Below are 15,068 nucleotides of genomic sequence, written 5' to 3' on the forward strand. Positions count from 1 at the left end.
AGTATATTGAAAAGATAGCGTTTTCTTCTTTCCTTTTCTCAATACGTATTTCAATGTTTAATACCGTAAAATATTACATGTGTTCAAAAGTTATGTGTGTAGCCGGTAAANATGTTCAAAAGTTAAAGTGTGTACCGGTCAAGTTCCCCACATAGCTCGAATCGCATTACCCCTCTCCATGTAATGACGACACTCGTGTCCGGCACTACCGGCAGTTTGCCGTCACTAACTACGTCGGTGTACGCGATTGAAGTCGTACCGCATCTCTTGAGTCTGATGACTCGTGGCCAGTGAGCTGGCGTGTTTTTAATTTGTTTCATTGTTTTTTGGTTGGTATTGGCCTGTTTAGGTGACAACCAACACTTTATATTACCAGTTACGTGCTATTACTCGAGTGCTCAACGGAAATAGAGCAGCGGAGGTTGCACATTCCTAACGCAAAAGGAACAATTACTTTGGGAAGCGTTTTGGCAGTCGATTCAACGATAATTGCGCTATGGATAGCTGATGGCTGGGTGATGTTTCGTTTTTGTTTGTTTTTTTCTACTATTATTATTCTAATGTTAATATATTGATATATTGAATATTTATTAGTTTATATATATATATGTATAATAAAGTTACTGTTTGGAATTGATATTATACGATTGTCAAGTAAAACCCCCCGATCCGTCATTTATGTTAAGATAATTAACTTAACGTTAAAAGTATAAAGTAGTGAAATAATTTACTCTGGGAATTGTAAGTATCATTTCAATATATTTTTACAACATGAAAATTCAAATTTTCACAAACTTCAAAACGCTACAGAATATTTACTACTGAATATTAATAAGATATTTTTTTACTAAAATTTTTCTTAAATTCTACTCTACAAAATAGCTATCTTAGATTTTTTTTTTACATTTTATTTAAAATTTAAAAATAATTAATATTTTTAATAAAATGTAAAAAAATTAATTATTGAGATATAGCTATAGACCTAACGTCTAACTAATATTTAAAAAAAAAATCAGCTAAAAATATTAACTGGATCAAAAGTTATTTAAGTTGTCAGTGAGTGGTGGGCCACCTGTATATGGGGAAATTGTCCAATTTTAATAAAAAGTATGTCAAATGAAAGATGTAATTATAATGTATTTAGAAAAAAAAAATTTGTACTAATACATACATTTTTCAATTGGTTATGATTTTTATAGCGTATTTGTATGTAAAAAACCTGAAAAGGAACGAAAATTTGACTGAATTACTAGATTAAGAAACTTATTAAAAAAAAATTTCAAAAGATATTTTATTGTAGATGATTTTTTATATTGTTAGAAATTTTTTGAAGTAAATAAAATTATTGTTATATTTAAGTACTAATTATTTGTACTTATTATACACAATTGTTCCTGTTTATATGTTAACCAATGTGGTGTATTATTTCTTTAAAGTTTCTAAAAAATGTTAAGAATGTAGAGAAGTATTTCGTAATTAAAATGTAATCATTAAAGATCTAATAATTTGTTTAAATTAATCATAAAATTGTGATTAAATCACTTTTTATAGCTTTGATGAGAAGCCAAGAAGGTATTAATTTTATCATGATAGATTATTTTATTTCTTTTTATGGTCTGTTACTACATTTTTTTAGCTCTCACGGGATATTGTTGAAGACAATACCCTAAATAATTAAATATATTTTTCTCATTTCACCTAAATGAGTAAAATCCGCTAAAAAATTATGATTTTAACTTTTTTACTGGACCAGATATTATTAAAGTAATATATTTTCATTGTTAGTAAAAATATTCCCAATACCTTGTGTAAAATTTAAATGTTTCAATTGTGCATACACATCTGTAGATTTTTTTTGTGTTGAAAATATTAATTTCATATTTAATTTTTTTAATTTTATATTTTTATAACTTTTTTAAAAATAAATGGATTAATACGATATTTTTTTATAAGTACTTAATATATTTCTTTCATCTGATATACACTTTTTTAAAAAAATCAAACCATTTCCCCTTATACAGGGGGATTAAAAAAACTAAAATATTTATTTATTTCTATATTATACTTATAAATCTAAAAACTATTAGGTTAGTTTCAATGGTATTGTCGGATGTATTATTCTCAAAAATGTTTTCTTCGGTTTCAACAGTTGTATTTGTGTGGATATCTCTGTAGACTTTTGGTTTGATAGAATATTTGTCAAAATAGGTGTAGCATTGGTCCAAAAATATAAGAAATATGAAAACTAAAATACCACTAAGTAGTTGTTTACTCCCAAAAAAAATAAATTCATTAGCTTAGGTTACAAATTTTTCTACGCTACTTGTATTTATTAATTATAAATAAACAATTGATTTAGTCTCGACATTTTTTTTTTTTTGTTAAAATAACTGTAAAAAAATTGTCCATGTTTTATAAATGTTTAATTGAATTTATATGATACATTTTTAATTTAAAAATAAATAATTAGAATTATCTAATTTGAAATAATAAATTACTTAACTTTACCAAGATTTTAAATTATTAATAAAAAATAGTTTTCCTGTATCATATGTGTTTATTATATAAAACAAAATTGGACATTCATAAAAAGGATAAAAATAAAAAGATACTTTTAAAACAATAAGAAATTAATATCAAAAAATACAGCAAATTTTTATTGATTTAATGTAATTGCTTAATTACTTCATTTTGGCTATAAGTTTATTTAATACTTCGTCAAATTATAATTTTGGCGACGCCATTGATATTTTTTTACTTGTTTTGTTAAACTCAAATTACAGCTAAAAAATAAAATAAAAATTAGATCTTTAACTAAATTATAACATAAAGTATTTCTTTTCTTTAATGCCGTAAATTTGAAATTACAAAAAGAATAACTTACAAAATATTTTGAATGTCTCCTACATTGAAAAGATTTTTAAAAATTGGGTTTAATAACAAAAATTTGATTTGGTCTTATTACTAATCGATATACAAATATTAATCAAATAGTTTAAACTAAAATTTAAAAATTGAAAATATTATTTAAAACTAATAATACTAAAAATATTTAACTTAAAAAGCCATAAAAATTACTAAAAAAATGCGAATATGTATTTCGGAAAAAATATTATCATTACTAATGCTTAACACATACTGAACCCAACGCCGATTGAAAAAACATGCTTATATACCTCTATTAGTATTTTTGTGGCTTTCCGAGTTAAATATTTTTTAGTTCTAAATTAATATTTTTTATATTTCTAATTTAAAATATTATTAGCAACAAGTGATCAATTTTTATTATATGAAAATAATAATTAATTTTTTTTCAATTTAAAACATACTTAAAGTGTTTCACTTCAGTATTTTTATGAAATCGTACAGACATCTCTTGATATGTATCTTTTAATCTAATATTGGCTATATTTTTTGCTGAATTATTATCATAATTTTCAATTTTTTTAAGAATTCCTTGCTAAAAAATTAATTAGAATGAAATTATCAAACAACTATTTATAATGTAACAACAGCAATTAGTTGTTGGAGGAAAAATGCATATTGTTTCAGGAAACATAATGCATATTAATTGTTTAAATACTTAGTGAATATTACTCACTTTAGTGGCTGAATTAGATACAGTAGAAAAATTATACGATGTCTTAGTTATGGTATCTGAATTTTTGTTAGATTCATTTTCAAAATACCTTTTTGACAGTAATATAGTAGTGTTGTTTTCAGGAGGTAATTCTTTAATATTTCTCGAAAATATTTTAGACGGTTGAGTTTGAAGATTGTTTGGAGACTGTGACACGTTCGTGTTAAAATAATTATTAACTAATACAGAAGTGTCTGTAGATGTGTTGGTGGGTTGTTTTTCAATTTGTGTAATAATTTCTGAGTTTAATTTTTTAACAGATTCAATTTCGTTATTCAATAATGAAATGTTAGTGTAATGTGTTTTCATATTATTATCTGAAAATATTTTAGAAGGTAGAGTTGAAAGATTATTTTTTGACGATGTTTTGTCCATGTTCAATGAATTATCATTTATTGTAATTTTCTTTATAGAAGTTTTAGAGGGCTCTTTTTCGCTTTCGATAATCGGAGTTAGCTTAATTTTATCTTCGCTAGGTGATTGTTCTAAAATTGAATTATTTGTCATAGTAGGTAACTCCAAATTAATAGGATGTGTAGTCAAATCCGTGCGAGTTTTCGTTATAGGTTCTACTGTTTTAGTTAAAGTATTTTTCTTCTTAGAAAGTTTCATTTCCAAAAATGTCTGCAGCGACACAACTGCCAGGACAATAAACATAATATCTTTGATTACTTGAATCGGAATTATAAAATATATTACCAACGTTGTTATCACGAATAACAAATCTAAATCCATTTTTATTAATAATGTATGCACTCAAAAATTGAAATTTTTAAGTTATACTTAGAGAAAAATATAAGATTTAAAGATTTTTAAATATATATGCTGACTAATTTATTACGGAAAAAAACTTAAGCATAAAATCACCAGACGGTGTCAATTTAAACGACAATATTGCTCTTATTTAAGCAAAAAAAGTCTTGTTTACTTTTTATTTAAGCCAATTAATATAACAAAAAATGTTTTAAAATTGGCCAATAATTATTAAATTTCTTTAATAAGATGTCTTATTTTGAATATAAAATGTAATTAATATATTGTTACAAACCGTATTAATATATTCATTAAATAAAGCTATTGTCAATTACTTAAAATTAATTATGTTTTAAAACATAATTAATATTTATTATGTTTAATTAATTATTAAGGAAATTTAATTAAATTTTCAATCGGCGTTGGGTTCAGTATGTGTTAATTATGTCTTCAGGTATTAAACGACCAAATGACATAACAACCCCAATATCATATTGTTCTTCTAATTGTACTTTACTCACAGGCCACTCTAATGTAACTAATTTTTCTTCTTTAGCTATATTTCTAATATTAATTCCTCGCCCTTTTGAAGTTGTAACTACATCTAACTTAGAAATGATAGTTTGTGTTTTCCTATATAGAACACAATATTATTACTGAAACATAATAAAATTTTATGATAAAAATATTAAAGGATGATTACATGTTAGCAGACAATAATTGAAGGCTTTTGGCAGAAAAATCATCATTCCCAAAAAATAATATACGCCAGGGAGGTCCTTTAGAATTATATTGACTTCTAATAACAGAAGTTGAATGAAGATAACATGAATTTTTTAACAAGCAAAAAATTGTTTTATAAATTTTATTTCTTCTAAATTTAAAAAAAAATGTGGCACTAAACATTATAGTAAAATAATAAATTAAACATATCTACACAATTTCCAATAATTAAAAATTGGCTATTCTAGAAATTATTTTAAGTTTTCATTTTTTTAATTTTACATTGCACATAAAGTTAAATATAGAAGTTTAAAAATTATTATATACGTGAGCTCAACTTTGGGATCGGTTAAGAATGAAAGAAAGAAGATAATATAATTCTGATAACATAATTGATAATATAACTAATATGATTTAAACTGATAGAAAGTATTACGATTAGGATCGTCGTTCATATTAAGGTGTGATTCCTATACACGCGTCTATAGACGCGCGACCGACGCGGCACGATTTAATTTTAGCCGCGCAGGTACTACTTTATTTGTTTTTAAATATAACCGATTCCTATAACCGCGTCTGGCGCCGCGCGACGACGACCGCTTCGAAAGCAGTCAAATCGCACGAGCCGCGCGGCCAATAGCTAAAAATATAGACAATAGCAAGAAAAACAGCCACAAAAATTACCTGCTCATGGATTTTAGTTGTAATTAATATATTATTATTATAATTTTATTAGTTTATTATTCATATTTTAATTTTCAAAGTTTGACATTTTGTAAACGCCGTGTGATGTCTTCTGCTAAAGTGTTATACACAGTAGAAGACATACAATTGGCTGAATGTGTAAGGGCACATCCATGTTTGTATGACCTAAAAAATTTCAATTACAAAGATCAACAAATGAGGGACAATATATGGAAGCTTATATCAAATAGCCTAAATATGAAAAGTGGTAATACTACATTAACTAAATGTATAGGTGTATGTATACATAGTATAGTATTATAGTTATTGTAATATAGTAAGGCAACTTATATATTTTAGCTAGATATTTTTTTGTGTATAAACTCAACATTAGTATCTGTATTTTATTAAATTACATTTTTTATACAGTTTAATAAATAATTTACAACATTCAAGAAAAATAAAGTAAGCACCAGTATTTAATTATTTATAGTTATAATTACTTACATACAACTACTATATAACTAAATATTAGTTGTTTATCTTAAAATTAAATTATGAAAAAAACACAATTTATTTTAAATAGATATTATTTATATACCAACTGCAATTGCGTGGCTAAGAATAACTGAAATAATATGCTATTGTGGAACTTGAATATCTGATCTAATCGAATCTAATCTAATCTATTCGATTGATAATTTTGCCAAGGAACAGCTCCTTGTGGACTGTTAAAAAAATTTTTTAATTCGTCTTTTACCGAAAAACCTTCAATGTTAGCATATCCCCCTGTTCTAGCCAGTGAAATCATATTTTCAGTTGGTTGAGGTTTATTATCATCGAAATTATAGTAATAGTAGTTGGTTTTCTCCAAGTAACGACCATGAAGTAAATTATGAAGGCAACATGCAGTCAACACTAAGTTATCAACCGTTTCCGTCTTTAGAGGTTTGGTGTATAGAACACTGAAAATTTGGCTTAGAAGCCCGAAACTATTCTCCGTAGTTCTTCTTGCTCGAGAAAGTCTGTAATTAAATGTGGTCTTTTGATTATCTTTTTTTGTCTCAATTCTAGAATAAGGACGCATCATATTTCGGTCTAGGCGAAATGCTTCATCGTCAATATGTATCAATGGTAAAGTTATATTTGAATTCGGCAGTTTTTTAGGGGAAGGAAAATATTCACCAGTTGAAATCATTTGAGAGATACTAGATTTATTGAAATTTCACTGTCTCCTTCCTTGCCATAGGACACATTGTCTACAAATATAAACTTATAATTAGCGTCCTTATAATCGCAAGAAGAACAATGGAAAAAAAATCCTTGTAGTTAAAAAATAAGCTTCCATTTTTCTTTGGAGAAAATATACGAATGTGTTTCCCGTATATTGCACCAACACAATTTGGAAAATTCCATTTGTTCCAAAAGTCATGAGCAATACGGACTAAATCTTCTTTTAATGGAGGCTTTAATAAGATTGGTGTAAGTCGAGTACTTAAACTCTTTAAGACTAATTGTATTATACGTGTAATATAACTTTGAGAAATCCTGAATGAAAAAGACAATGACCTGAGCGATTCTCCCGTTGCCATATATCTAAAAATATATATATATATTGTTAATAAATTTTTTTTTTTTTTAATTTACTGTAGTAAAAATGTGATATTTTCGCCATAGTAGTATTAAAATAATTAAAACTGTTTGCAAATAACTGCTGTACGTTTATAATATAGATTAATATTATAATATTAATTATTTCGTACACATAATTAAATTAAAGTGAACGAAATATTTAATTTTTGTTTTTATATAAGTTTTCATATAAAATCAATAAATATGTACGTTATTCAACTAAATATAGTTTTATTAACTACAATATTTAAATGAAAAGGTATTATTATTTCAGTTGATGACTGCAAAAAGAGATGGAAAAACATGAAAGATACGTATAATAAAAATAAAAGGAGTAGGAAACTAGGGACGGGATCATTGACAAAAAATAAACAAAAAAAATGGGTCTTGGGAGATGCATTATCATTTCTGGACGTATGTTTTTACGAACGAACGTGAGTAATAATATATTAAATATATTAAATACATTTTACTTAAAAACAATTTCATTATACAGTTATATTAATAATAATTAGGGGTGCAAATATTACACTTATTTTTTTCTCACGGTTTTTATAAAATCTAAAAATACTTTACCAAAAAATAATTTTAATATTTTATAATTTGTACTAAATATTTATTATTAAATCGAAAATAATTAATGACACATAGCTAACTATTTTTTGTTATTTTATTATATTTTGAAGCGGTCTGACTAATTTTAATTCTACGAATGAAATAAATAATAGTAAAGAAGAAGATAGCTTAACAGTAACTGTTGACCATGAAAATAATTCTAGTAATTTANTATTATATTTTGAAGCGGTCTGACTAATTTTAATTCTACGAATGTTTTTTCAATTATGTTTGCAACAGAAACCACTACAGTTCATGAAACGGCACTTGAAAATAATTTTAATACTGAAAAAACAAAATTATCAAAAGAAAAAAGGCCTACTAAAAAATTAAATCAAAATAAAGAGTTAGTGTCGTTGTTGAAAAAAAGTAATGAGGAAAGGCAACAAATTTTAAATTTCATTAATAAAGTTGAGAAAGAAGAAGATCCCATTGATGCATTTTTCAAAACAATGGCAATAACAGTGAAATCGTTTCCTCAACATTTGAAAATAAAGGCAAAAAAAGAAGTGTTCAACATAATTACAAATTTGGAAATAGAAAATAGCAGTACTTCATCGACACAAAGTAGAAATATTCAATCAAGTAGCTCATTTTCATCTCCAAACTCAAGTTTACAATCATCGTCACACTCAGGATTTTCAATATATGATCGTCCAAGCCAAGCCAAGTCCAAGCTCTGGAATACGTTTTTCCAGAGATTACTGATCGTCAACCTGGAAGTTGGATTCAATCGTTTGGTGAACAAAATTGTGAACAAAAATACGACGATAGACAGTGCGAATAAGCAAAATATTATTTATTTATTATTTTATTAAGTAGGTATCTGATTTTATTTTATGGTTAATTATACAGTTAAAATTATTTTTATTAATTCTATTAAAAGATGAATTTTTTTTTTTAGATATCTTATCACAGCAATAATATTCGGGGCCCGAAAAAGTTATTATAAATTGTTTGTTTTATTATACCTTTACAATTTAAAAACTATGTTTGATTTTATCAAGTATGTTTATTTTTTATAATTTTTGTTATAATGTATTGGCATTTTTAAAAGTTCCTATGTTTTTTTATACTGCATTGTTTATTTTGTATTAAACGAGAAGTTAAACATAATTTATTATCAATGGAAATGTTTGTATACACATTATTAAAAAATTAATATTAAGTACATAGGTACTTACTATAAAATATAAATTATAATATAAACATAAAATGAAAAACCCACATCTATAAAATGATTGAATTTTTGATAAGTAAATACGTATTTACTTATCAAAAAGTTTAATATTTTTATAGATCTGGGTTTTTCATTTTATTAAAAATATCTATAGAAGTTCTCTATATAAAATTATACTGTAAACATATAAACAGTAAACATATTTTGTTACATTACTTTAGCGTGACTGCTAGCTTTTCAGCAGCAGTAATCGGTTTCCTAATTTTGATGCTAGGGTTGGTTCTTATGTCATCTTCAACTAGGTTCAATATATAATTAAATTGATCCCAGCTTAGTCTAAAAAATTCTCTAAATTTGGTTTCGTCTCGCCATAAATGTTTTTCAATAAGGACACTAAAAAATCCTTCAGTTTCCCTGGCTAAGTACATTTCATGCACTTCTTTTTTATTTCTTGTTAGAACGTATTTTACAATAGCTTGTTCTTCTTTTACTTGTTGTAAAAGAAGCAGTTTCAAAATAAAATTTTGTTTTTTAGTTAAGGACATATTATAGTGAGCCAAAAGTAACGTTTTAGTTGTGAATATATAATAAATAAAATTGGGTGTGTTGATTAATTAATTTGAATTTTTGAGCACTTTTAATAAATTTAATTATCTTACTTTCGGTTACTATAATTCAGTTTGTTTAATATTATCGGGGTCGTGGAGTCCGAANAGTTTGTTTAATATTATTGGGGTCGTGGAGTCCGAGGGTTTTAGAGAATGACAATACAATTTAATAAAAGGGTTATGATAAATATTGAGATTTAATGTGTGTATCAAATTTTATAAACTTTGGTGAATCATTTGAATAGTCTCACGTTTCAAAGAGGACGAGTTTATGTCGGCAACTATGAAACGTAATAAGAAAATGCGTAGGTACGATCTTTGGTCAAGCACTTCGAACGCATTTAATAATGCTTTTGACAAACCAGTCAATAAATTTAGTATGTGTATCAAACTTATAAAAATTGGTAAATCATTTGAATAGTCTCACGTTTCAAAGAGCACGAGCTTATGTCGGCAACTAAGAAGCGTAATAAAAAAATGCGTAGGTACGATCTTTGGTCAAGCACTTCGAACGCATTTAATAATTCTCATGAAAAACCAGTTAATAAATTTAGTATGTGTAAAGATAAATTAATTACTATTGTTTTGTCATTTTCTTCTCGGATTAAATAATTCCAAATTATTGGAATTAAAATGTATCAACTACTTTATAATGTTTTGTGGAATTGAAATGAATAAGACTGACAAGTTTTTCTTTCTGAATGTTTGAGAGACTGGTGGTCTATTGCTTCATTTGATTCTAGGCTTGAGAAGTGGAATGTCCCTATTTTATAGTTTTTTACGGCTTTTTATATGAAATCTATGATCTACATATCATATGNTTACGGCTTTTTATATGAAATCTATGATCTATATATGTCACCAAAATGTAAGAATTGACCACCAGGGCTCTCATCTTTATTGAAACGAAAATTATAAGCAGGGATAATATATTACATTGGTTATGGTACATTTGATTTTTCTTAGGGATACTGTTACTTAATAATTGTCTTTGTAGATTAATTTATAGTGTTTACATTTATGATACAGATATTAATCTTAAACTGAACAAGTGCATACATTGTATTAATTACATTAGTGATTATGCTATGATATCAATTTAAGATAATTATTTTGTTTTGTGATAAACATTGCGAATAATATTAAATTTGAGCGATGAACGATATCACAACAATATTTAAACTAATAATAATAATAAAATTTTATAACACACAAGTACAACTTAACTAAACAGAAGACTTGATACAAATGCGTGTACGTGCCTAATTATTTATGTATAATGTAATGTTGGCCTCGTGTCTCCTGACGCGTACATAGGAATCAATATTAGATCGCGCGGCCAAAATTAAAATCGTGCCGCGTCGGCCACGCGTTTCTAGACGCGTGCATAGGAATTACACCTTTAGAGTACTTAATAAATCTCTTAAATTATTACTAAAGTAATTCTAAAATTCTTAAAAAATTTTAGTTAGCCCAATTGAAATGCTTAAATAATATAAAATGGGCAACCTAATTACTTTTTTTTCTACCATACTAGTTATGTACTCGCTGACCTCCTTTCATTATTCCACTTTTATGTTTGGATTAATTTCAAAAATATGTTTTCTTCATATTTTTTAAATCTAGTTATTTCTCTTATAACCCTTAGTTATTCTGAATAATTTAAACTACAGCTAGCAACAAAAAATTACAGCTTTTAAAATCATGGTTTACAGATTAGTTAATACTCCATTTAATAAAATTAATTTTATTAAAGAAATTTAAATTACAATACTCCAAATTAATTAAATTAATAAACTAAACATTTTTTAGGCGTTTAGTACATCTTATGTAGTAAACAAAATTTACTTATGTTTACAACCTATGATGACAACTACAATAAAATATAATAGAAAGCTATCCTATTTTATTTTGATTTTATTATACTTTAATATTACATTTTTAGAAAAAACCAGGTAAGTCAATTAAAAACCGAGTAAAAACAGATAAGTCATCTTAAACGGGAAAAGAACTAGACATGTAAGGTTAACAATATATAGAACTTTTTAAAAATTATTTCTTATAACTGCTTAGCATTCAATCATGATAACTATAATTATTGTTGTAACATTTAAATGTATGTTATTTTACAACATTTATTTTTATTTAATCCGAATTTCAGTTGATTCAACTGGTTATTTTATAGTATGCCAAAACTTTTGACAGCTTCAACTAACCTAACTTTTTATTAGTTTTTTGGCTTAAAAATATATTTCTACAAAAAGAATTTTTTATCACCAAAATCTAAATTACAAAAGAAGTGATTCAAATGTTTTTTCTGTATAACCATCCTAATATACATGGTAATTTATTTATCGCTGACGACTTAATTTCTTTTAAAATAATAAAATTTTGAGAATTTTTTTTTAGCTTATTTTAGTAGTATTAAGTTCTTAATTTATAAGTATTAGTATTTATTTTTAGGTCTATCTCTTGTCCTTTATAAAGATACCCAGTTAATTAATTTTATTTAAATTGGAACACACATATTTAATTCGGTTTTTGTTAAATAGCGGTCTAAATATGAAAATGACTGATCAAAAACAACTTTCGGACCAGTATTTCGCATGTTCTTACATTTTTATACCTAGTCAAGCGAAGGAATGAGACTGAAAAATGTCTATTGGATAACATAGCCTGCAGCCTCACCACCAATCTATGTTCAAAAATATTAACTTTCGAAATATTTATTAGCTTCTTTAAAATAAATGATATTTTACAAGTTCGTATAGTAGTTTATGTATAAATAGCTAATAATTATCTATTAACATAAGTTTTTTAATTATTTAATTACTTTCCAAAGTTAGAGAAATAAAACTTTATGTAATTTTATAATAATAAATAAATTGTTCATTACGAACATAGTTTTTTAAAAATTTTATGTTTGACCAACTCTTAATTTAATATTTAACTGTCTTCAAATCATAAACATACTAAATCAAGTTGCCATGGATTATTTAATATAGATACACTAATGTTTATTTTCAAATACATATAAGTTTGTTGTTGAATTTTGGTCGAGATAAACTAGTTTTTTGTGCTTAAATACTATTACTGACAGTAACAATAAATTGTGAAAAAAGTATTTTGATACATTGACTTTTTTGCAAACAATCAAATTACAATGAAGTTAAAAAGATTCTTTCATCGGTTGACCAGTCTTCACGTGTTATCTCTCCAAAAAGGAGCGTAATATAAATGGTATAGTATCTTAGCTTAATCAGGTATTTTTTTAATGAAACTTAACTTAACACAATAGACAACAAAAATTCTCTCAATGTCTAGCGTTTTAACGCGTACAGAGAATGAATACACTCATTTATTTGAACATAAAATTAAATAATATAATATTAAATTTAGTGTAGATTTATATAATCAATATTAAAAAATTCATTAATCATTTTTTTTTAATTAACTATAATAAGACTAATAAGTGCTAGAGGATATATCCATGTTTACAGTTGAATTCTGACGTTTCCGACTCATTGCAGAGTCTATCTTTAAAGTGATGGTTGCTAGTCGGTGGCTGCAACTATACAGATAACAAGCAACAAGACAATCCATGAAAGTTTTAACACATTCAAGACTAATAATTGTTGAGATGATAAATATTATTGCAATTTAATGTGTTATTAATTAGAAGGCACGGAGTGTTACTTAAGTCCAGTTAGTAATCATGAAATGAAATCTGACAAATGAAGAACGAAGTTTCAGTAACTAAAATCATGACGGCGTTAGAAGATGTAAAAAAAGAAATAGTTAAAATTAATTAACTTCTGAATATTTCAATTGTAGAATCTTTTTAAAAACCAAAAGTTACTAGGTAATGATAACTATTATTCCTATTTAAGTTATTTATTGCGGTAAAAATGCAAACAAATATTGAGCTTTTCTGATAAATTTATTATAAATAGTTATTATAAAATTTCCTGACTGCACATTAATCTTAACAATACAATTTTTTCAATTCTCATAAAATTTCCTATTTAATGATGTCAATTTCAAACTTTCAAATTGAGCTAAAAATTATAGTAATAAATTAATTTTTTTTTATTATAAACTTTCACAAAAATTTTCCTTATTTTTTACATATTAATAATCAAAATCAGTACTAATTTACGTATATCAATTTTATTTTATTCTTAATTATTTTCTATATGTAAATACTTATTTTTTTAATAATATTATTAATATTAAAACTTAGAATTTATAGAAAAATTCTAATTGCACATTTGAAAACATCGGGAAAAGTATATTTTTGTTTCTGATGAAACTTCCTTGTAATCTAGTGTATAAAACTTATAACTTTGTAAGAAAAAAAAAGAGAAGACACAATAATAGTACTTTCGTTAATAAATTTTAATGTATTGATACGACAATTAACTATGCGAATAAAATAATATATTACTGATGCTCCGGGTCAGCACGGCGGAGGGTCAAACACACACAAATTCAATTATCAGTAGGCCTTTCGCTATCTTTACAATTATACAGAATACTACAACTTTGTTATAAACAAAAAAATTTTTTATTGAAAAGTATTGTATCAAGCCCTTTAAATTTTTATACGCGTTAAAAGTAAAGAAATATACACTACTTTATTATTTTTATAATATTTCCGTAAAAATTACAATATTATATTATTGAATATCAATTTCATACTAAATTTAATTACTATAATTATTATTTATTCATATATTATAATAATAAATCAAATAACTAATCGGTATAAAATTGTTATTTTTGAAATAATCTACCAATTTCTTAAAATTAAACACTATGAACAGATTTGCATCGAAGCGTTTTTTATGATAGTGATTTTAATCACTGTCAGATATCATCTCTACTTGTCCAACTATGCCACTTCCATACTGTGCCGCGACTCCACTGTGCTACCATTTTTTTAATATATTTCTGACTAGATATGACTATTTTTCAATAGTGTCTGGTGGGTGCTGGGGGTTGGGTTGGGTTAAAAAAGTATAAAAAAAAACCCAGCACAGTGGGGTCGCGGCGTAGTGGGGACGTTGCATAGTTGGGTCCAGTATAGATGATATCTGACAGTGATTAAAATCATTATCATAAAAAACGCTTCGATACAAATCTGTAGATAGTGTTTAATTAAAAAAAAAAATTTGTTAAAAAAGTAGGTCAAATGAGAGCTGAGAAAATAAACGATAGCTACAAAAAAAAA

At 25.6% G+C, this 15,068-nt stretch overlaps 2 protein-coding genes and 1 pseudogene across 2 annotated transcripts in view; 2 read left to right on the plus strand and 1 right to left on the minus strand.

The window, feature by feature from the left end:
- Positions 1-112: 112 nt before the first annotated feature.
- LOC126896333 (glycine receptor subunit alpha-2-like) overlaps positions 113-15,068 on the plus strand; it is a 19,745-nt gene continuing 4,789 nt past the window's right edge. Inside the window, exons 1-2 of the mRNA XM_050669017.1 lie at positions 113-515; positions 13,366-13,697. The gene's annotated coding sequence lies outside the window, so the exon portion shown is untranslated. The remainder of the gene's footprint in view (positions 516-13,365; positions 13,698-15,068) is intronic.
- On the minus strand, positions 2,610-4,484 carry LOC126896321 (uncharacterized). Its single transcript, XM_050668997.1, has 3 exons — positions 3,602-4,484; positions 3,330-3,460; positions 2,610-2,783 (listed from the first exon to the last, which is right to left on the minus strand). Exons 1-3 carry the CDS (start codon positions 4,373-4,375, stop codon positions 2,708-2,710), a joined length of 981 nt encoding a protein of 326 aa, XP_050524954.1. The 5' UTR covers positions 4,376-4,484; the 3' UTR covers positions 2,610-2,707.
- LOC126896337 (uncharacterized) lies at positions 5,591-9,151 on the plus strand (annotated as a pseudogene).

Source organism: Daktulosphaira vitifoliae, unplaced genomic scaffold (assembly GCF_025091365.1).
Source record: "Daktulosphaira vitifoliae isolate Bord-2020 unplaced genomic scaffold, ASM2509136v1 Scaffold_1, whole genome shotgun sequence".
NCBI classification, from domain to species: Eukaryota; Metazoa; Arthropoda; class Insecta; order Hemiptera; family Phylloxeridae; genus Daktulosphaira; species Daktulosphaira vitifoliae.